This window comes from Diabrotica undecimpunctata, chromosome 2 (genome assembly GCF_040954645.1).
Source record: "Diabrotica undecimpunctata isolate CICGRU chromosome 2, icDiaUnde3, whole genome shotgun sequence".
NCBI lineage: Eukaryota > Metazoa > Arthropoda > Insecta > Coleoptera > Chrysomelidae > Diabrotica > Diabrotica undecimpunctata.
This window is the reverse complement of record NC_092804.1, coordinates 6,429,331-6,452,801: the sequence shown is the minus strand read 5'-3', so window position 1 is coordinate 6,452,801 and position 23,471 is coordinate 6,429,331. Positions and strand designations below refer to the sequence as shown.

Here is a 23,471-nt window from a genome sequence, read left to right as displayed (position 1 = left end):
GAAAACTGTATCACTTGATGATTCTCAAACATTTGGAACAAGCATACGCTAATATCTACAGCTGAATAAAAATGTGGCCCTACGATGATGATTCTCCACAATGTAAAATTGTAGTAGTATCTTTATTCTTATCTTTATTAGTATTGATAGTAGCTGCACAAGTGTTTTATATTCGTTTGGTCAAACACATAGCTATAGGTTTTAGAAAGGAAGTCGTTAGAAGGGGTAAGTAAAAAAATGTTAAATGTTAAATTAATTTTAAAGAAAAGTGTTCAAAACAAGAACGTGGAACCTTCATTACGTCGATTAGCACTTTCTTCTTTATCCTACACTTCTTTTTCCTTTTCGTTTTTTTTTGGTTAATTTAAATTCTCTCTACTGTGTATTCTACTAACATATCGAGTTTCTAGATTTTTCCTTTTATAGCTTTCTTCCTATTGCTGCAGCACGTCGTTTTTCTTGAATTTAAAACTTATTACAAGCATGTATTTTCAATTAACTATGCCTAAAAATTATTAATTTTTATTTGTATAAGTATAAGTGTTTAAAAGGCCCTTTTCGTGATAAATTATGTTTGGGGTTAGAATATACGTTTTCTTTTAAACCCCTTCATTCAAGTATTAATCTCACATAATCCGTCTCTAAATTTTATTGGTTTTGGCTCATAATTTAGTTAATGTGTAATAATTTTTTCAAGGGAACATATTTTGAACCAAACTACATTTCCCCTTCCGAAAAAAAAAAATAATTAGCTCAGGGTGAACTCATAAAAAGCCAAAATAAAATTTTAGTACTCAGTTGTTAGTTGTTATTGGTATATCAATATGCATTCAGACGTATATATTTGCATACTATGACAATTTTCAATTAATGGTGATTCATCTACAAATAATTCAACTCAGAGCTATCGGCAACCATGTTAAATGTCAGAAGTAAATTCTGACCGGGATCATTTTTATTGTGTATAATTCGCCTATGAAAATAAGTAAATAGTAAGATAGTTCCATAAAATTTGCCCCGTAACAATATAAATTGGTGCAATTCACTAGCGTATAGTTAGAGAAGTTCATTGAATAGTTTGAAACAAACATCGGTAAATTTATCAACATTTCAGAAATAGTTTATTCGTTCCACATTCTATATGTGCATAGGCGTGGTGTGTTTTTCTTGATATAGATTTCTTGGGAACAAATTTATTAAATAGACTTTATTATAAAATAATTTTGATGTAAGTAACGTAAATTTGAGGTAAGTTTATTCTTTTTATAGTATTAATCCATTAACGGCCGATACAATAAACAAAGAGAAATTTGACAATTAATTTATTAGATTGGATTAAAACACATAAATTAGGACTAATTTAAAACCAACAAGATTTTTTTTCTTCTTTTCAAGGAAGACAGTACAGTTTTTAATAAAAGAACATATTGTTTCCTAACAATATTGTTGTTGTTACCCAACAACAACACTTTTAAACACTTTGTTGTACACTTCTGAATGTGATAGAAATCTGTGCACCAGAAAACAACAGAGATACCACCACAAGGGAAAATTTCTACGAACACCTTCAGACTGTAATAAACAAGACCCCAAATGATGAATATGTAATAATTATGGGTGATTTTAACGCCCGTGTTGGCAGTGATATAGTTCCAGGAATAAAACAGCGATACAATGAAAATATCAGAAATGAAAATGGAGACAAGGGAGTGTATTGGGTCCAGTCCTATACCTAATATACACGTGTGATATATCTGAACTAGAAGACGACACCATAGCTACCTTCGCAGTCGACACTGCTTTCTTAGCGGTAAGTGACACCTTCGAAGAAGCTACAGAAAAACTACAAAATTCAATAAATAAAATCCATGAATGGACCAAAAAATGGAAAATTAAGCCGAATGAGAATAAATCAGTCCATATAAATTTTACCAATAAGAGAATTAATAATATTCCAATTAGAATAAATGATGTCCAAGTGCCTATCGCAACATCAGCAAAGTACTTGGGGATCACTCTTGATGCTAAACTTTGCTGGAAAACTCACGTGAAGAAGAAAAGAGAAGAACTAGGCATCCGCTACAAGAAAATGTATTGGCTGATGGGAAGACATTCCTCTCTATCCATAAATAATAAACTCCTAATCTATAAACAAATACTGAGACCAGTATGGACCTATGGCTGCCAACTCTGGGGCTGTACCAAGCCTGGTAACATCAAAGTAATCCAGATATTCCAGAGATATTTATTCTGAGTATTTATATAGAAGTGCTGAGGAACATCGTAGATGCGCCTTGGTACGTTAGGAACAACGACCTTCACCGGGACCTCAAGATGTATGACGTCAATCAGATAATCAAGAAATTTGGAGGGAGCCATGAACAACGACTCCATCATCATGTAAACGTCGAGGTTATCAAGAATTATTAAGAACAAAGACTTTTGAACTGGTATAATGAGTGAGTGAAAAGCAGAGTAAAGTGTTGTGCGAGTATGCATGCTAAATTTAATGCTAGTTATTAGAAATAATAGGAAAGATACTAGTGAGTAGACACCTAATTTTAAGATTTCATTAGTAATTTAAGTTAGAAACAAATTGATAATTGGTCTTACTGGCCAGATTTTAATGTAAGTACACTTCTGTGTCTTTAGTAAAAAAAAGAAAGTGTCGTCAAATTTTACAGTTGCATAACGTGACGTTTTCTATCTCGTACAGACTATCCTCAGTGCCTTCTTTTGTAATTGAAGCTAACACTAAAAAAGTAGCTGTGACATCAATATATGGTTTTACATGATTCCAAATTTAAATTTTAATATGACCTTAGGTCGATGACATTGGATAAAGATTTAATACTTAAAGAGCAACATATTTCTTTGCTCGACTTGAACACGTGGTTCACGTCAATGAGATGAAGTAAAGAATTTATAAAGCCAGTGTAAGACCAACAATGACATATGCCCCAGAAACAAGACCGATACAGCCATAACGCAAAAACTACTGGGATAACTGGGAAAACTAATAGCAAGGGATAAGTCACAAATCGGCAGAAGTATCGGACGACTGCGCAAAAAATGGAGTGACAACTTCCATAGAGGTAGCCAATGAAAAAGCCTTATAAAGAGGAAGAAGAAGAAGAAGTGTTGTTGTTGGTTAAACTTGCACTGAACAACGCAATATTAAGTTTAATTGAAGATTATTTTTAATCTGAAGATAATCTCCAATTGAACAATCGGCCCTTGGTAATTGACGTATAATTTCAAATTTAAATATGTTATTGTTTCTCGCGCTCTGGCAAATGGGTTCAGTTCCGGCAGTCATCACAAAGAAGAAAAAAAAAAAAACATTGTTCTCGCGATATATCCTTTCATTTTAGTCCAAACTGATTTATTGGGGTTAAATTCATAATGATAAGGTAGTTATCACAACACAATAACTTTTGCTACTTATTTACCAATTTTTATTTTTTAAAATAATATACTGCGGCATTTAATCACTGAATACCTTTCTCCTTATCGTATTTTGTCTTTGGAGTACCGTCTATGTATTGCCCGTTTTTGAACAGTCGACTTCTTTCCCAATCACTCGGTATTTTCTGTTTATGGAATAGTGGTACCAGCTGCTGTAACCTACACTATAAGACTGATAATCCTATGCATATATTGTACGTACAACCTGATATTTTGGCGAATACTTAACTTGATCTTACATAGAGAAATTAGCTTATCACAGTGATGACTGTTGACTAATCATTGGCTAATTTTGGAGTAATCATTGTATATTAAAAAAGCTTTTAATCTTAAATATTAAAACCTTACCATATACCTTTACCAAAACAATTTGTTTCGTTATCTCGATACCGATAGCGATAATAAAAATATTTGTTAAGAGAAATACTTCAACCTGGTCATCCACAAATATTTGGTAACAAGCACATCTAACATCTAATAATGGAAAACCGCACACCTTACTATAATGTTAATTCTGCACACGATAAAATTTTAATAGCAATCTTCACTCTAGTAGGGTTGGTAGTGGCCACACAAGTGTTTTATATATTTTTTGTCACCCACACAGCAAAAGCTTTTAAAAAGGAAGTCATTAGAAGGGGTAAGTAAGAAAACGTTATTTTAATGTTAAAGAAAAGTGATGTCAAAAGAACAACACATGATCAATGAATGTGGAACTTCTCCTGGACTGTTACTTTGCATGATAAGCTATAGAAGCTAATATTTTGTTCCACTCATTCAATGGCCAAAGGAAAAAATCTGTTTTATTTTTATTAATTACGTGCAATTGCACCGTCGTTTTAGTGCCATTGCCAAGCCTTCTTCGTCATTTTTTGCCCGCGTCGGCAGTAAAATTTGCTCTTTCAATAATTTCTGCTCCCTCTTTGCTCTGTCAAAGATATTTTCAATAATTTTTCTTTATTTTCGGTTTGTTAGAATTACATTACATTGGGTTACATTTACTATTACTATATTATCTTCAGCTAGCAGATTATACGTATAATTTTGTTATAAATACAGATCACGACATTGTTTTATTGACCATACAACACAATGGCAATCGCTATGACATGTTACCCGTTTCCACCTCTATATTAATATCACAGTAGGTACGAATTGTCGTAATTGTCACATTGACATTAAAAATTTCAAAAGAAGTTCTGAAAGAATAAACAAATAATTAATAAAATTCCTATTACGTTTTATACCGTCCAAGAAAAAGTGCAACTTGTAACATGGTCCATTCAGGGTCATTCGATACGCGAAGTAATTGATTTATTTATTGTTGCCTTCGAAAATAGACCCCCCCAAGTGTTACAACAGTTAAAAATACCATTAAACATTTTCAAACTTCGGGATGTGTAAACAGTTGTAAAAAGTGTCATGAAGGTAATGAACCACGTGTTAGACCTGTCGATGAGGAGCGTCAAAACAGGGATATTGATATTTGTGCTTTTGTGGAACCTAGTGAACCCTGCAATAGTGTACAAATTGCTAGGGAAGTTAACGTGAATGCTCCAACTGTTCAGCGAGTTCTCAAAAGGAATGGGTATCACTGTTTTAAGATACAACCAACACAAGAACTGTTTCCGGAAGATAACTTTAGGCGGATGTGAATTTAGGAGTTTTGGGAAATAACAGAATGAAAATGTACACTTTTTAAAAAATATTTTATATTCTGACGAATCTTTATTTTCATTACATAAAAAACACAATCCATCCATTGCAAGGTATTATTCTCGGAAAAATAAGCACCTCAGTGTTGTAGTGCGAACGCAGCATCCGCAAAAGTTAAATGTTTGGACTTGGATATTCGGCGACCATATTGTCGGTCAATTTTTTATCGATGGAAACCAAACGGGCCCAAATATTTACAACTTTTACAGGATGAGATCATTCCGGCAGTTCGACGCCTTCCCGTTAATTTTCAGGAGGTTTATTTCCAACAAGATGGGTGTTCGGCTCACAACTCTGGAGCAACTATTGACTTCCTCAATCAAACGTTTCCTGATCGATTGATAAGTACACGTGGTACAATTAAATGGCCCGCTAGATCCTGTGACTTAGCGCCTAACGGTTTCTTTTTTTGGGGTTTTCTCAAAGAAAACATTTATAGGCATCAGTTTGAAAGGGCCACAAACCTAGTAGAATTAAGGGCAAAAATACTTCATTTCTCTGCAAGCATTACACCAGCCCTACTCTAAAATATGAGAAGAAATCTGTATGACAGATTTGGTTACTGTTTAGCACAAGGAGGTGGAAATATTTGAGCCCTTAATTCATTAATCTGCTTTCCTAATTTTTATTTTTTGTTAGATACATTTTACGAAGTTTGTAGGTTCTTAATTAGGTAGTATTTTTTATGTTTAAGTTTGGAAGAATTTTATTGTTTTTTTTTTTATTTAAAAGTACAAACGATTCTTATTCTGATTTTTTTTCTTGTTTCTTGTCTTATTGATATAAGCTTTGTCCATAAAATTTGTACAATTTTCAGTGACAATAAAGCATATTACTTATTTACTTACTTATTTATTTGTATTGCTATTAAGGCTAAAAAATACCCAAAAAATTAGTTTTAGAGCATTATATTAAATATACTGCAATAAATCTTAATTCCTATGGTCAACAAAACAATGTCGTTATCTGTAAAAATCGTAAAGTATTAAACTAAATTAAAAATCAAGCATTTCACAAACTTATATCAGTATATTTTATCAGGCTTTCGGGTTGAACCGCGTCGAGCTTTCAACATCCTCTCTGATGTCTTCTTCAGGGCTTCCGAGTTCCCAGACACTACTACACTGATCATTAATCAATGCACTGTTGCTACTGGAAACAGCGGACGGTTTATTTATACCGTTGATCGCGACTGGTTTCGGTGGTGGTTTGCATGATGGTTGACGGGAACATTTCTGACGGCGAGATTTTGATTTGACGGTAGATCGGACGATATTTTCTTTATTAAAGGTTTCCATGTCGAAGGTAACCGGATGCCGTATGCCGGATTTCTTTTATTGAGATAATTTGGCTTTTTTTCAATTTCTATGGCTTTGTCGTTATCTGTATATACGTTGTTGTAATCATTTCCTGCTTGTTTTTCCATGCGCAAGGTGTCATCAAAATGTTCTTAAATTCTCCGATTCAACATTTATATATTTATATCTACTATTTATGAAAAACATCAAAAGATAGAAACAAAACACGAAACAATAAATCAGTCCAACTGGCAGTATATGCAGATGACATAAATATCATGAGCAAAATCAAAGTAACAGGTGAGACTACGTAAAAGGACCTTAAACCACATGGTAAACTAGATCTGTCTTTCCAAACTTTAGTTAAGCAACTCATCGCATTTTTTGCCCTACCAATACGTCTCCGAACTTCTGCTGCACAGTGACCATCGTTAGTTACACTGGACCCGAGATTACCAAAACTGTCCACTATCTAGTATTTCTGTAATATGTTAGTCAGTTAAATAGTGTGGAATCTGTCGATCACCATTATTTTTGTCTTAGCTTTATTGATTTTTAGACCCACTTTATTGCTTTCGTACTCAACTCTTAGCAGGAGATTAAACATTTCTTGCTCATTTGCTGCTATAAGTGTAGTGTCTTCCGCAAATCTTAAATTGGAGATTTTCTTACCAGCCACTGTTACTCCTCCGGCCCATCCATCTAAAGCCATCATCATGACATGTTCACTAAAAATGATGAATAAGTAAGGTGACAACATGCCTCCTTGTCTAACACCTCTCTCGGTCTTGAATTGGTTTGAGAACTTCTGATCTAGTCGTACTGTTGCTATATTGGACTGGTACAGATTTTTAATAAGTGTCACCAGGTGCATTGGTGTGCCCATTTCTATTAAAATAGATCACAGATTTATCCAACTTCCACAATCTAATGCCTTTTGGTAGTCAACGAAGCATATAATCATAAGTTCTTGAAATTCTCTAGACTTTTCAATGACTTGTCTCAGAAACATGGCTGAGCCACTATAAAAATATTTATGGATTCCGGAATTGTTTAGCAGTGTTGTAGTTCTTTTGCATATCATTGAATAAGTTTATTTTTTTATTAGATATTTTTATAGATTTTAAAGAAAATGGCAGATACTGCTTTTAAGCAAGGTATATTATTACAACCGGTAAGAATGAATTGCATAAAAATGCAGTAACTCACATTTATTTGAGGTTACTGCTTTTTAATGTAAAATTTCTTCAACGGAAAGTTCAGTAACAACAAAAATCATTTCGTTTTATTAACTTTATTAGTTAAGAACTTTCTTATAAGTTCATTAGGCCTAATTTTACATTTTGTTGAAAAAGAAAAAATTAGTCAAAACAGATTATTAATTATTAAAAAAACATCATTTCCACCATTCAAACATCAACAACATAATTTAAAAAAAAAAAAAAAACAATTCCACTTATAAAACATCATCAAACTCCGATCTTACATCGGCGGCTGCATCATTGCCAGGAAAGCTCTTCCAAAAATGTCTTCAATTTGCAGATATTAATGTAACCAAATTTTGCAAAATCGCTAGATTCCTTTCTTCTGTAATTCCTCTTGATTTTCACTTCTCTACAAAACCATGGAGTTCTTCGCCTTGGGAACGATTTATTTTTATTTATATTGCTTTCACCAAGAACTTCCTTGGCCGAGGCTATTAGAATTTTTGCCCAGCTTTCTTCGACTCCATCACTTTCTGTGATATATGTGTTTCTGCTTTTTTCGGTTATTCTTTTTTGGAATAGGTATCTTGTGGAGTCATCCAGTAAACTTTCGACTTTTATCTTTGTGGTATATTCTGGTATTTTGTTATCACATATATGTGTTTTTATTCGGATTTTGCACAATACCAATTTATGATCGCTTCTTATTTCTGTTGATGTTAGTGATCTTACATCCAAGATTTGAGAGAGTTGAAACTCTCTATTCGACAGGATATAGTCTATCATAGATATTTGTCCTCTACTGTTTTCAAAAGTGTATTTGTATTGTTCTTTGTAAGGGAAAAATGTGTTATTAATAAGTATTTCGTTTATGCTGCAGAGGTCCGTCAGAAGGTCTCCGTTTTCATTTCTGATATTTTCATTATATCGCTGTTTTATTACTGGAACTATATCATTGCCAACACGGGCGTTAAAATCACCCATATTGATTATATATTCATCATTTGGGGCCTTCTTTATTACAGTCTGAAGGTGTTCGTAAAAGTTTTTCCTTGTGGTGGTATCTCTGTTGTTCTCTGGTGCATAAATTGCTATCACATTCAGCGGTTTGACATCCAGTGTAACTTTTACACTTACTATTCTTTCAGAGGTATATTTATATTCTTGTACTTGGTGTAAAAATTTTCTGTGTACTAACAGGACGACACCTTTGGATCTGGTTTCTTTTGCAACACCACTGTAAATCATCAGATAGTCATCTGATGATTTACAGTGAACATCAATTATATCATAACAAGTTACTGTAAATAACTTCTCATTAATACTGTAAAACAGATTATAACAGGATTTTTTTAATTCAATTTAGAAGTTACTTGTTTCATATTTTCATTACTAGAGCAATTTTCTTTCATACATGCTGTACAGTAAAGTGGACCATTGGCTGCTGAGTGTCTAGCGATAATCCAAAAACGCCACAAATTCTTGAAATATACTTTATGCATATACTGCACTCGAGTCTGATATTTTGGCGAATACTTTAATCTTGATTTGACAAAGAGAAATTAGCTTATCACAGTGAAGTGTGGTGAGTAATCATTGGTTAATCATTGGAGTAATCATTATATATTAACAAAACTTGTTTGGTTATCGATAACGATAACGATATATTATTTGTTAAAAGAAATACATCACCTTGATGATCCTCAAAGATACAAGTAACAAGTAACAAGCATACACTAACATCTAATGATGAACAGTAATGTATTTCCTGACGACGAACCTATGTATGGTCCTTCGCCAGATCAAATTTTAATACCAATCTTCACACTAGTAGGGTTGGTAGTGGCCGCACAAGTGTTTTATATATGTTTGATTACCCACACAGCTAAAGCTTTTAGAAAGGAAGTCATTAGAAGGGGTGAGTAAGAAAACATTATTTTCATTTTAAAGAAAAGTGGCGTCAAAACAACAACACATGATCAATGAATGTGGAACGTTTTCTTATTAAATCGTCAAGGTATTGTATTTCTCTTATTATTTATTTCATCATTCACTGTCGATAGTTAAATTTGTAAAGGACAATAACCGTTCCATATTTTTTCCATTATTTGAAAACCGTCGTTGTTAGTGCCATTGCCAAACCTTGATCTTTCAATAATTTCTGCTCTCTGTTCGGTCAAAGAGGTTCTCAATAGTTTCCCTTTAATTTCGGTTTGTTATATTTACATTAGCTTCGATTAGATTTATTATATGTTCAGCCAGTCACATATATGTATCATTTTGTTATATACCATTTTTCAAAGTAAAAACGTTGCACGTCACAATTTATATAAAGGGACGTCACTTATATTTAAAATTTCCAGAACGTCAACCTTAGAGTTCCAATTTTCTTAACACAGCTAATAATACGAAACCCATACGAAACTGCTCGATCTTTCATAGGCGTCAACATGGTATAATAATCAAAAAAATGTAATCATTATGTTGTGAATTTTAAAATTATATTGATTAAATAACCAAAAACATTTGTTATTATTAATAATACAAATTTTATGAAATAACTCTTAAGTCTAATATTCCACAAAATAATAATTTTAACTAAATATATTAGACAATTGTACGCAACTGATACGGGAATACTTCAAATTTCAATGACAGTTCAGCGTGTGGCAATATTGTTTAAAGTGTTGCCGCTTTTTTAGAGTAAGCATTTTGTTTATGTTTTGATTTCTTACATAATTTGATCATAATATATTATATATTAATAAATTGTATTTATAAGTACATATTAAATTTAGATTAATAGCTTTAAAAACTAATTATTGTTGTGTAGTGTGATTGTGCTATGCCAAAACAACTAAATAGTCTGTAGAAAGCTGATAAGCTTTCATATAAGATAGATTATTTTGAACAAGAAATAATGGCGGGATGTTTTTACTATTAATTCTTTAAAAGAGGTAAGTTTAAAATTTAGAATATATAATTTTGTATTAAAATGTTTTCTTATGTATTTTAGTGCGCTGCAGCAGTCTTAAAACTAAGTGTATTTACTGTTAATATAAAAGTTTGACAAATAGTTGACATTTTAAAAATTCCTCACTTACTAACTATTCTGATGTTTTGGCAACGCTGTTGGGTTCTGACGTCGTAAATATTGAATGACGTGCAATCCTTTTTAAAATAAGTTTTCAAGTAACGTCAATAAACTTATTTTAAACTTGAATTGTGGCTTATTCCCTTTCAAATAGTAATTCGTTTAGAAAAAACAAAACTAAGTTTGGTTGGGCTGGAGTCAACAAAAGGAGGCTGTTAGAACGCTATTTTTTTTTATTACTCGAGCTTTCAATTGTGGTTACAATTATTATTTTCAAGGGCTAAAATAAAAAATATCTTACAGAGTGAAACAAATCATTGCAAAAAAGTAGTAACTCACCAGATAAAATTTGGTTGGTTAATGAAACTGCTGCCAAACGAATTTAAATAAACATAAAATTGAATTGTGATAAATTATAAACCAGATAAATTAGCAACCAAGAGGAAATACAAATAACCGTTAATGTCATGAATGCCAACCTTGAGAGAAAATTAGCTTATAGTGAAATTTGTTTTTGATAATTATATTCAAATTACATGAATTTTTTTTTAAAGATTTAACAAGAAAAATGAAAATTTTCATTTTATTTACACACAAAAATATAGGCGCGTGAAAATAGGAATTTTACGTTTACTTTTTGTAAATTGTAAGTAATTTGGTTGAATTCAATTTGATGAAGAATAATAAATATGACTGACAGTAGTATAGTGAACCGTATATCAAAAAGAAACGTCACAATTTAACACCTAAAAAAACTATGATCGGAAATGAGCTCGAGGGACTTAGAGCCAGTGAACAAAATGATTCTAAGCGATGTAGTTACATTATGTAGTATTTTGACAAAATTTTCCGAAGCTAAAATTTTTTTTGGCTTTTGGCAAAATTTTCCGTCAAAATTAAAAAAAAATTTAACAGCCATGATATAAAATTGGAAATAAAAGTTCGTTTACTAAAATGCTACGTATTCTCCGTTCTTTTATATGGCGTGGAGTCATGGACTTTAACTGAAGCATCACTGAAGAGACTGGAAGCATTTGAGATGTGGTGCTATAGACGCATGTTGAGGATTTCCTGGATAGACAGAGTTACCAACGAAGAAGTACTACATAGAATGGGTAAAGAGCGCGAACTAGTCATAACCATAAAACGTCGCAAACTAGAATACCTGGGCCATATAATGCGCAATGAACAACGATACAACCTACTTCGGACCATACTTCAAGGTAAAGTGCATGGGAAAAGAGATCCAGGACGAAGAAGAATATCCTGGCTGCATAACCTGCGAAAATGGTTTAACTTAACCACTACCGGACTTTTCAGGGCAGCAGTCAACAGAAGTCAGAATAGCCATGTTAGTGTCCAACATCCATAACGGATAGGTACCATAAGAAGAAGATTACTAGCAAAGTTTCAGTTTTACCTGTGCTAAAAGTTACTAGACGACCCTTTTTCTAATCCCATGTCATTAAATCTCATTTGACAATAAGAATATAAGAATTAAATTTAATCCTTGAATCAATCATGAGTTGATCATTAATTTAAACGGATAAAGGCCTTTTCCAAAAAAAAATATATTTAACAAGAACTAGTTTTCTTCATCTAAAACCCGGATTATCTTTTAAATAAAAACCGCACGCCTCTGACTCGTCGATCTCCTTTCCCCCCAAACCCGCAAAGGTCTAGAAAACGGCGGGCGAACTTTCGACACCAAATTGTCTTTGTACCTGGGGTAATCGAAGGGTCAAATTTTATTATAGGAAATTTCGACACCGCGGCGTAAAGCAGGTAGGTAGGTAATTAGCGGCGATGGACATTTGCACCCAAGCAGGACAAGCGGGTTTTCCCAATATTTATTGTCACGGCGGGGGGCGTGGCACTTGTGTACTTGTGACTAAATTATTTCAGTTGTAATTTATTTCTTGTTTGACGTTGACTTGTGCACGTATACGGATATTTAAAAAATGAGTTTGATAAAAAGTTACCGTGGTCGAGATTTATTAGTGGTGGAGCATCATTCGTTCTCGAAACAGAAAAGTGGCGAGATATTTTGGCGCTGCATCCAAAGAAACACTAAGTGTTCCGCAAAAGTGTTTACAATAGGCTGTGAGGACCTCACCATCACAAGAAGTGATTTGGTACATAATCATGAAGCCGATCCAAAAAAGCTTGAAGTAAAGATAGTAACCAATGCATGTAAAAGAAAAGCCCAAGAGGACATATCGGAAAAGCCTGCCAAAATTACAAGAACTGCTGTTGCTGAGTGTGATGCCAATTTGCTGACGGTTCCTGACATAGCTAGCATAAGAAAGAACATTTACAACTGTCGTCGTAAACTGTTACCAGGTCCGTTACCAAGAAGCATATCAGAAGTCCATAACGCGGTTAGTAATTATTCTCCTAAAACCTGTCGCAATCAAAGTTTTTTGTTTTTAAATCATCCTGAATTAAATGTAATTGTATTTCCATGCGAGACAAATATTCGTTTGTTGTGTAAATTAAAAACTTTGTATATGGATGGTACATTTTCATACAGTACCAAATATTTTCTACAATTATTTACTATACATGGCTTGGAAAATGGACATTATGTTCCTTTAGCATACTGTTTGTTAAAGGACAAATTGTCAATGACATACAAAAATTTATTTTCTTTATTAAGGTCTAAGATTTTTGAAACATTTCAATTATCATTAGAGCCAACTGAAATATTTGTGGACTTTGAAAAAGCAATTCACTGTGCTTTATTGTATATGTGGTCCAATGCAAAAATTAGTGGATGCCGTTTTCACTTATACCAAAACTGGTTTAAAAAAATTCAATCTTTGGGTTTGGTACAAGAATATAAGGATACAAATTCAGAAATTGGAAAATGGTTAAGGCATACGTTTGGTTTAACTTATTTAAATCCAGCAGAATTTGAAGAATGCTTTCTTTATGATTTAATGTCATATAAACCTATAAACGCAACACTTGATATATATGCAGATTATTTACTGGAAAATTACATTTTCGATAGCGCTCTATTTCCACCACACATATGGTCTAATCAGAATCCGTCTATTGCGAGGACCACAAATGCCTGTGAATCCTTTCATTCGAGATTTAATTCTTCTTTTTATTCAACACATCCTTCTATTTTTATTTTTATTGAAAAGTTAAAAGAATTTCAAGTAGACACTTATGTCAAAATAAATAGTTTACATATACCAGCAAAAATCAAAGATACTACTGTTAAGGCTAAATTGGCATTTTTGGAGAAAATGATGGATAAACTACGATCCCAACAAATACGTAGGTTAGATTTTATAAAAGCTGTATCTTATCATTCCTATAATAGCAAATAAATCATTGTATACAAGTATATTAACGGTAAAATGTACAAAAATTAGGTACTAGTTGTATTATATTTAGATATTATTACAGTTATAAAGAAATAAAATGCACATTACTTTTATTAAAATAAATAAATTAATTAATTATGGTATTTTATTTATGTCGCAGCTATATTTATTTGGTGTCGAATATACTTGTAAGATAAAAACGGGAATTGGGGCTGGTGTCGAAAATTGCCATTAAATTTTAGTCGCTACCTGCTTAGTGTCGAAATTTCCTACGCCCCTAGAAAATATTAGTCACTTTCTACAATTTTGGTACTGTGCTGTAGCGATAATCCAAAACAAATTCGTGGAATATACTACAGCTACCTTTATACATCAAAATTAAAATATGCGTCTATAAAAGTGCATCTAATTTTTCCACTATAAATAAAATCCTTACTCAAATTGACAAAAGAACAATTAAGTTATATATAGCCAGTGAATTGCTGACTATAATAAAAATATTTGCTATATCTCCGGCTTCAATAATACTCAAGTTGACAAAACTAATGAGAACGCAATTTCACACTAATCCCGCGGTAAAGATTACGATAAGATGAATAATACCTCGAGTTGTTTGTAATGAACATTTAGTATATCTGCTGCTATTTTACATAAAATATTGTCGATTGAAAGGAAAAAAATGAGTATTCAGACTCAAAGCCATACGCAGTGGTACATTCCGCCTAAGAATAGAGAAGATTATGGGACTAAATTGGCTCTTCTCTCAGTGACATTGTTCGGTGTCTATCTAGTGACACAACTGTTCTATTTTTGTTACGAGAAATTCTGGTACCGGCATTTTACGAAGGTAGTAATACAAAGAGGTAAGACAGTGACCAGAAACGCAGGAGAAATTTCTATTTTATTCTCAACAGAACGGACAGATCAGTATAAACTAAAGATAAGTGCCAGTAGTATATAACCTTGTTGCTTTATCTATGTCTCTCCCTTTGGTAGCTAAAAGTCCTGTTCTACATCTTATCTCAGATGCCAGCTTGCTACCATGTCTCACCATTTTATCGAATAACCTGCGAATTTCCTGGAAAGTTTTATCATATCTTCTATATTTCTTTCACTTTTCTCAAATATCTAATTCACTTTTTTGTTATTTTTATGCTTTTGGTGTCTATATGGAGTTTTATTATACATGTGACATGAGTATAGATATTTTCTATAAGTTATGTGTGATCTATTATATCTAATTTATTCTGTAGTTTTGGAGTGGATCTACCGTACAAGTTCTTATCCAATTAAGTTCTGAGACTGGTGTTATAACATTGTTATTTAGCAATTTTTTATAATTTTTCGTATTTGACCATCAATAGACTCTCCTTTTGCATGTCTACACCGCTTTATGTGAACCATCAACTGTGCGAAGTAGTGTTGCAGGTCAACTTCCGCTAGGATGCTGAGCACTGCGCCGATTTTTGTTTTACTCCCTCTAATGACTCGAGGCGGGTTCCTTTCAAACATGATTTTATTTTAGAGAACAGGTAAAACTGCAAGGTGCCAAATCTGGTGAATAGGTTGGGTGATCGATGCCTTTGAGCTGGTTTTTGGTATTAATAGAACTTGACAGAGTGCGCGTTGTCTTGGTGGAGGAACCTAGAGTTCTCTTTGCATATTTCGGACCTCCTTTTGTGAATTTTTCTAGGACTCTTCTTAAAACCTCTAAATCGTAGAGTTTGTTTAGAGTCTTCCACTGCATGGATTGTAGCTTGGTTTATTGAAAAATCCATGTTACGTAATAAGTTGACCCTTGATGAGAAATCTTTGTACGTATTTCTGGATATCACAACAAATGTCTTTACGATGCATCTTCTGTTCCACTGTTAAGCGTTTGACAACAAGTTTTCCTCGCGTTTAATTCCCCATGAAAAATTTATCACAGCTTCTTAATGTCTATATATTCAGCATTGGCCAATACTTAATCGACGGTCTTTTCTAATCATTTTGGATACTTTTTTAGTGTTTAAGTCACTTTTTAAATCCACAGGCCGTCCAGGGTGCTCTTTATCTTCAACTTCCCCCCTTTTCACCTTAAAACGTTTGTACCGTCAAACTCTGACATGGGATAGAGAATCATCTCCGTAAACCGTCTTCAAAGTTTCATAGCTTACTTACATAATAAAAAATATAATTACTAATTCGCTCTTAATTACATTTTAGGACGACTAATATCAGTGTTACCGATAATTTCGACAATTGGTGCAACGATGCCCGTTCAGATAAACATCCAGCCAACTGCACAGGTTCCAAGTGCTCCATCAAATATTTACCCACCAAATACTTATACAGGTACTGTAGAACTTTATTATTTTCTTTATTAAAAAGGGTAAAACATTTTAAAACATATTAAACAAAAGGAATTACCACAATCAATCAACCTTTTTCTTCAACAAAAAATAAAATAATGTAAGAACTAATGGGTAAATGGTTGCAAATGTGTTCTCACATTTAATCACTGAAAAGGGCAGTTCTCACATAATGCACCGAGATAATTGCAAAAAAACCTCTTATTGTTGAAGTAATTTATAAATGTTAATAACTTTGTTTTTTTGCATAATGGCATGTAATATAACTATAGTATTTTTCATATAAAAATGCGTGCACGTCACAATTTATATAAAGTGAAGTCACTTATATTTAAAATTTCCAGAACGTCAACGTTAGAATTCAAATTTTCCTAACACACCTAATAATACGAAACCTACACGGAACTGCTCGATCTTTCATAGGCGTCAACATGGTATAATCAGAGAACAACCGAACACAGAGAAGCGACAGTCCTTTGAAGTTACGTGGCCAAGCCGCCAATGACAGCTAACAACCAGAAAATTAATAGTCAGTGGGCATATCACACAATATAAATTCTTAAGAGCGTAATCGCAAAATTTCGGGCCAATGTTTTTTAAATGCATTCATTTGTTTCGAATCCTGAAAAAACTAATAGGTATTTTTTAAAAATTTAAACGCAGAATGAAAGACTACATTATTACTGAGGGCCGAAAGTCCCTGAAAACTTCTATAATGTTTATTTTAATAAGTTACAGGGGTGAAAAAAAAAAGAGAAAATTTAGTGTGATTTTTAATTTCAAATATCTCATTCAAAAAACTTTTTGTTTATTCTAAGGGACTTTCGGCCCTCGGTAATAATGTAATCTTTCATTCTGTGTTTAAATTTTTCAAAAATATTTGTTAGTTTTCTCAGGATTCGAAAAAAATGATTGTATTTAAAAAGCATTGGCCCAAAATTTTGCGCCTACGCTCTTAAGCGAAACAAAGAAGTTACTAAAAATCTTAAAACTACAACAGAACAAGACTTCAAAATTGCAAAAACATGGTTGCAAATAAACAAACTTACATTCAATTATGAAAAAACTAAATAGGTACTCATCTACTTTTTGCTATATACAAAAGTTGTCTGCCAATTTTTAATTCGGTAAATATAAATAAAAAAGATCAAATATATGGATCGAAGTACATTAAATATTTAGGAATTTTAAATGGAAATTACAAATAAAAAATATTAAAACTTTATTTGTTGCATATCTCAATATTTAGTGACATTTTTGTGACTTAGTCAGAAGAAAACTGTAAATTTATTAAGATTAGATACTAATACTTTAGATTAGATATTAATACTTTTGCGCCTACGCTCTTAAATAAAATATTCTCGTGTATAAAACCCTCTATATATTTTTATTTCCTAAAAATACTATATTCGTATTGTTGTCTTCGAGCGCGCTGACACCCTACCACCATCTGTTGATTTTTTGACCTGAGCCTTCGGAGACTTGCGTCTTTCAATAAAAGAAATAGCACTGACACCAAATTTAATGTTTTCATTTTGAACTATCCCTTGGCAGACCAAAGTTTATTTTTTATAGCTCGGACAGACACGTCGGCGTCGGCTTACTGTTCGAAAGTCAAACCAATACTATTATGTAATAACTAATAATAATTACAAAGCAATAGTAATTACCTGTTATTATTCTTAGGAAATCGAAATAAACTTATTCCTTTTCCTGTCACAGATGAACATCCGCGAATCGCACAAATATATCCAGACATTTTAAATATAAATTAAACTTTTAACTATAAACTTATATATTTAACTATAACTATAAACTATAACTATAACATTTTAACTATAAATAAATTATATAAATGGTCAAATGCACTTGTTGTGTCGAGTATTTACCATAAACGCCTACGGACTATCGAAAACAACCAGAATTAAAGAATAAGCACGTGTTTTTGACAGTTAAACAACCAGAATCGGGCATGCGTATACAAAAATGGTACACGCTTTTGGACCGTTGTGTCGCTTCTATGTGTGTTCGGTTATTGTATGGTATAATAATAAAAAAAAAATGTAATCATTATGTTGTGAATTTTAAAATTATATTGATTAAATAACCAAAAACATTTGTTATTATTAATAATATAAATTTTATGAAATAACTCTAAGTCTAATATTCCACAAAATAATAATTTTAATTAAATATATTAGACAATTGTACGCAACTGATATGGGAATACTTCAAATTTTTGACAGTTCAGCGTGTGGTAAAATTGTTTAAAGTGTTGCCGCTTTTTTAGAGTAAGAATTTTGTTTATGTTTTGATTTCTTACACAATTTGATCATAATATAGTATATATTAATAAATTGTATTTATAAATACATATTAAATTTAGATTAATAGCGTTAAAAACTAATTGTTGTTGTGTATTGTGATTGTGCTATGCCAAAACAACTAAAGAGTCTGTAGAAAGCTGATAGGCTTTCATGTAAGATAGATTATTTTGAACAAGAAATAATGGCGGGACGTTTTTATTATTAATGCTCTAAAAGTGGTAAGTTTAAAATTTAGAATATATAATTTTGTATTAAAATGTTTTCTTATGTATTTAAGTGTGTTGAAGTAATCTTAAAACTAAGTGTATTTACTGTTAATATAATAGTTTGACAAATAGTTGACATTTTAAAACTTCCTCATTTACTAACTATTCTGATGTTTTGGCAACGCTGTGGGGTTCTGACGTCGTAAATCTTGAATGACGTGCACGCATTTTTATATGAAAAATACTATACATACTTGAAATTGTGTCAATTGCATGAACGTTATTTTTTTATTTACACATTTTCCATGAAGTACTTATAATAAAATCCGTATCATCGTAAATCTATCTTAAAAGCTAAGCAGAATTATTTCATTTTATTTTCAATGCTTTTGGAAGTAAAAAAACAAGATATAAATGAAAATAAATGTAAATTATTTTCTTTAAAATTAATTATTTGCATGTTATTAAATTTTGACAATGACATTTTTGAACAGAGTTGCCAGATTACCGGTATGGTAGAGAATGAAGGGAAATGTGAATTATATAATAATTATTTATCCACAGTAATGTATGTTTTTTTACATTACACAAATCGTTCTGATATTAATAACAATATATTTGGCAACTCTGGAAATAAGACTAATAATTTTTACCTATGATTTACACCCCATATATTAAAAGTGAATTAGCAAACTTTTTTTTGACGATATTTAAGGTAAATTATTATTTTTTGACTTTCTTAAAAGATGGATTTCAATTAAACATAGAAAAACGTATAAACGAAAATTTACCAACTACTAGAGGTGATAATAACAGAAAAAAACAGGACGTAAACAGTCACTAGATTAAGTTTACAAGCAGCGTCCTAAAATAACCAAACAAGAATTAAATAAAATTGGTTAGAAGAAGGAAAAACTGGATGATCAAGGAATCCAAGTAAAAGAGACAATTAGTTCAAAAAAAGAGAAAAGAAATGTATTCCTTGTCACTATAATTGGTTTCAAATGAGTGTAGAGTAATAAATCATGAAGTGTCATAAAATTTGCCTGAATTTCGGTGTCGTCATGGGCGTAGGCAAATGGACGGATGTCAACTTCGTCGTCAAAAATTGATGTACCTCAAAATATCATATTTTGGATATTTTGTGATAACCAATTTTATTTAATTTTTCGATTAACTTATTCTTCAAACTCGTATTCCATTATATGGTCATTAAAGCTAATTACATTTTTATTTATAAAAACAAATTCACTTCCTTACTGAACGAATAAAAGCATTAGAAGAAACTGATAAGGGTATGACGCACCTCCTAATATTACTAAGAACTAAAATAAATCAACATGAAGACTAATAACGCGTAATGAGGTTTTACTTACACTTTCATTATAATCCCTCTTTTATTTTATTATTATCATTCGACATTCGACATTCGAGTTAGTAATTGTTACTACATCAATTAAACGTACAGTAATATTGTGATATAGAAATAGTGAAAAAGTTATAAAATGGCGACATTTACTCCAAAGAAAAGAGGTGTAAAAAATTCTCCGCTATCTGTTAGTGAAAAAGTTATAATTTTAATTGTATATGATTGCATAAAACACGATCACCCTAGTTTGTCTGTGCAAGAAAGTGTTGAGCGATGTGCCCGAATGACTGGAATTGGACAGTCCACGATTTTTAAATTATTGCGAGAAAGAAAGATATCAGGCCAGTTAAGTCCATGCAAGAGAAAATCAGGAAGACCAATAAAAATCTTAGGTGAAGACACCAAACGTGACATTCGAAGAAAAGTTCATTCGTTTTATTTTAAAAAGGAAATACCCACCCTTGACAAAATACTAATGGAGATAAGCCAAGATAACGATATTCCTTTGATATCCAGAAAACTTTTATGGAAAACTTTAAAAAGTATGAATTTTTCCTGGGAAAAGCACAATCGAAAGGCACTATTACTGGAAAGTGATGAAATCATTTGCTGGAGACGAAAATATTTGAGAACTATAAAACAGTACCGCAGAGAGCACAAGAAAATTTTTTATCTTGATGAGACGTGGATAAACGAAGGTTATATAGTCCAAAAAATTTGGCAAGATAAAAATGTAACAAGTGCTCGCCAAGCTTTCATAGAAGGCCTTTCGACGGGTATTAAAGTGCCTTCGGGAAAAGGGAAGAGGCTTATAATTGCTAACATTGGAAGAGAAGAAGGATTTTTAAAAGAAGGTTTGTTAAGCTTTGAGTCGTGTCGGACGGGAGATTATCATGAGGACATATATTCGGATGTCTTCGAAGACTACTTCGGGGAAATGTTAAAATTTCTTCCAGCTGATTCGGTCGTGGTTATGGATAATGCAAGCTACCATTCAAGGCGCATAGAGAAGGTACCAACTTCAGCTTGGAGAAAGCAAGAAATTATTAACTGGCTGTCAAATAAAGGTATTCAGTTTGAGACGAATTCAATAAAGAAGGAACTACTAGCCGTAGTAAAACAACATAAATCTCGCTTCATAAAATATGCCGTAGAAGATGTAGCAGAAAAGTATAAAGTAACTGTGCTACGCCTACCGCCATATCATTGCGAATTAAATCCCATAGAACTTATATGGGCACAAGTTAAAGGATATGTTGCAAGGCACAATACCACATTTAAAATGAAAGATGTCAAGGTATTGTTTGATCAAGCCATTATGGAAATCACATCAGAAAACTGGCAAAAAGCAATCCAGCATGTTTTAAAAGAGGAAGATAAAATGTGGGAACTGGACAACTTGGTCGATCAGGTGGTTGACCCTATAATTATAACACCAGGGGATGATGACAGTTCTTCGGATGAAGACTATAGTGATGTAGAATTGTAATAACGTATCCAGTAAAGTTTTTGTAGTTTTTGTGAATAAATTGATTTAAACTCCCCACAAGTGTTTCAATATGTAAAGTTCATTCGTGTGTGTTTGTGAGTATTTCCCGATTTCGGTTCGTATATATTTTATTGTTACATTTTATATTTTTTTAATAACACTGTTCTGCTGTATTACATTTTTATTTCCTTTAATATGATTTTTAAGAATGCATATTCTTTTGTCAATTAACCCACTAGCGCGCCTCTGGCTCAGTGTTTATCTGTCGATAACAATGGACTAATCCCTTAAAACAGGGTGATACCTACCTGCTCTTTATGAAACGACAGAATTTTGCAATGCGGACGGAATTTATTGACGGATTATTGACGGATTATCCTGTAGCGCTTTTGAATACTTCATGAGATTTTATTACTCTACACTCATTAGAAATAGATTATAATCAACTTACTTTGCTTCTTCCATCGAAACTTAAATAGACACCTCCTGTAGTACTGTTTTTATTGAAAATTTCTATAGCAAAATACGTTATATGTACCACGTTTGTAATGTGCCTTAATTCTGTTTTGGTTTTTAGCACCTGATGGTTCGAGAGTGTTCGACGATAAAGTAGCACCACCAGAGTACGTACCGTAACAAAAATAAATCGATGTTTTAATATTAAAAAATATATTGTACATTCTATACTCTTGATCAGTATGATTTCTTATAATTTTTAGTGAAAATAAAATATTTTTTGTCTTGTTCATTACTTAATACAAATATCTTCTTCGGCAAATATTACCACTATATCGGACAATTTTCAATTAAAGGTGACTAATCTACAAATTGAACTAAACGGTATCGGCAATCATGTAAAATGTCAGCAGTAAATTGTTACCGGGGTCATTTTTATTGTGTATGCTTCGCCCATGTAAATAAGTGAAAAAGTAAGAAAATTTGCCCCCGTATAATATAAATTGGTGCGATTGACGAGTGTATAGTGAGATAAGTTCATAGAATAGTTTGAAACATCGGTAAATTTATCAATATGTTGCTGGTCTATATATACAGGGTGAGTCATGAGGAACTTTACATACTTCTACCATATGTAGAGTCCCTCAGGGAGCATATCATGTAGCCACTAAAAAATGTCAACTCCTCTTCTTTATTAATTAACAGGGTGATTTGTGTAATTGACCATTTATTTCATTTTACTGTAGTGTTTATACGGCTCATTTGATTTTTTTAATATCTGCATGATACAGTACACTACTATCAAGCATTCGACTGGTATTAGCTAAACTAAAAAATTCCAGGACTGGCTTTGGAAAAATTAATTTAGGGATTCGTATTAAATATTACACCCTGTATAAATTTTTTTTTTAATGCAATAAGTGATTTTCAAACTACATAAATAGCCAATGAAAACGACATATGCGACAATATTGTCGCACTTTTATTAAATTTTTAGTGAACGATCAAATCTTACCAAAAATAGAACAAACATAATGAAGTATCAAATTATAAGGTATTAATTTAAACAAATGTTATAAATTTCAAACATTTTAATTAAAATGAGTTCCTACAACATAATCAAATACGTAGAAAATTAACATCTTTAC

The 23,471-nt window shown here is 32.1% G+C and overlaps 2 protein-coding genes across 5 annotated transcripts in view; one reads left to right on the top strand and one right to left on the bottom strand.

The window, feature by feature from the left end:
* Prp18 (pre-mRNA processing factor 18) overlaps positions 1-23,471 on the bottom strand; it is a 41,644-nt gene that overhangs the window by 8,647 nt on the left and 9,526 nt on the right. The gene's annotated exons all lie outside the window — the stretch shown is intronic.
* LOC140434130 (uncharacterized) lies at positions 12-22,615 on the top strand. 4 transcript variants are annotated; one of them, XM_072522173.1, is made up of 3 exons: positions 12-225; positions 16,331-16,459; positions 22,445-22,615. In XM_072522173.1, the coding sequence occupies exons 1-3, from the start codon at positions 72-74 to the stop codon at positions 22,501-22,503; spliced, it is 342 nt and encodes a 113-aa protein (XP_072378274.1). In that variant the 5' UTR covers positions 12-71; the 3' UTR covers positions 22,504-22,615. The 4 variants fall into 4 exon arrangements, with proteins under 4 accessions (XP_072378274.1, XP_072378273.1, XP_072378272.1 ...); XM_072522172.1 differs by lacking the exon at positions 12-225 and adding an exon at positions 3,891-4,108; XM_072522171.1 differs by lacking the exon at positions 12-225 and adding an exon at positions 9,391-9,605.

Bases quoted from the DNA above. Each gene is read 5' to 3' on its own strand.
- LOC140434130 (XM_072522170.1), top strand. From the start codon at position 14,802: ATGAGTATTCAGACTCAAAGCCATACGCAGTGGTACATTCCGCCTAAG. The intron at 14,986-16,330 runs GTAAGACAGTGA...ATTACATTTTAG, and splicing joins GAAGGTAGTAATACAAAGAG to GACGACTAATATCAGTGTTA. The intron at 16,460-22,444 runs GTACTGTAGAAC...TTTGGTTTTTAG, and splicing joins CCCACCAAATACTTATACAG to CACCTGATGGTTCGAGAGTG.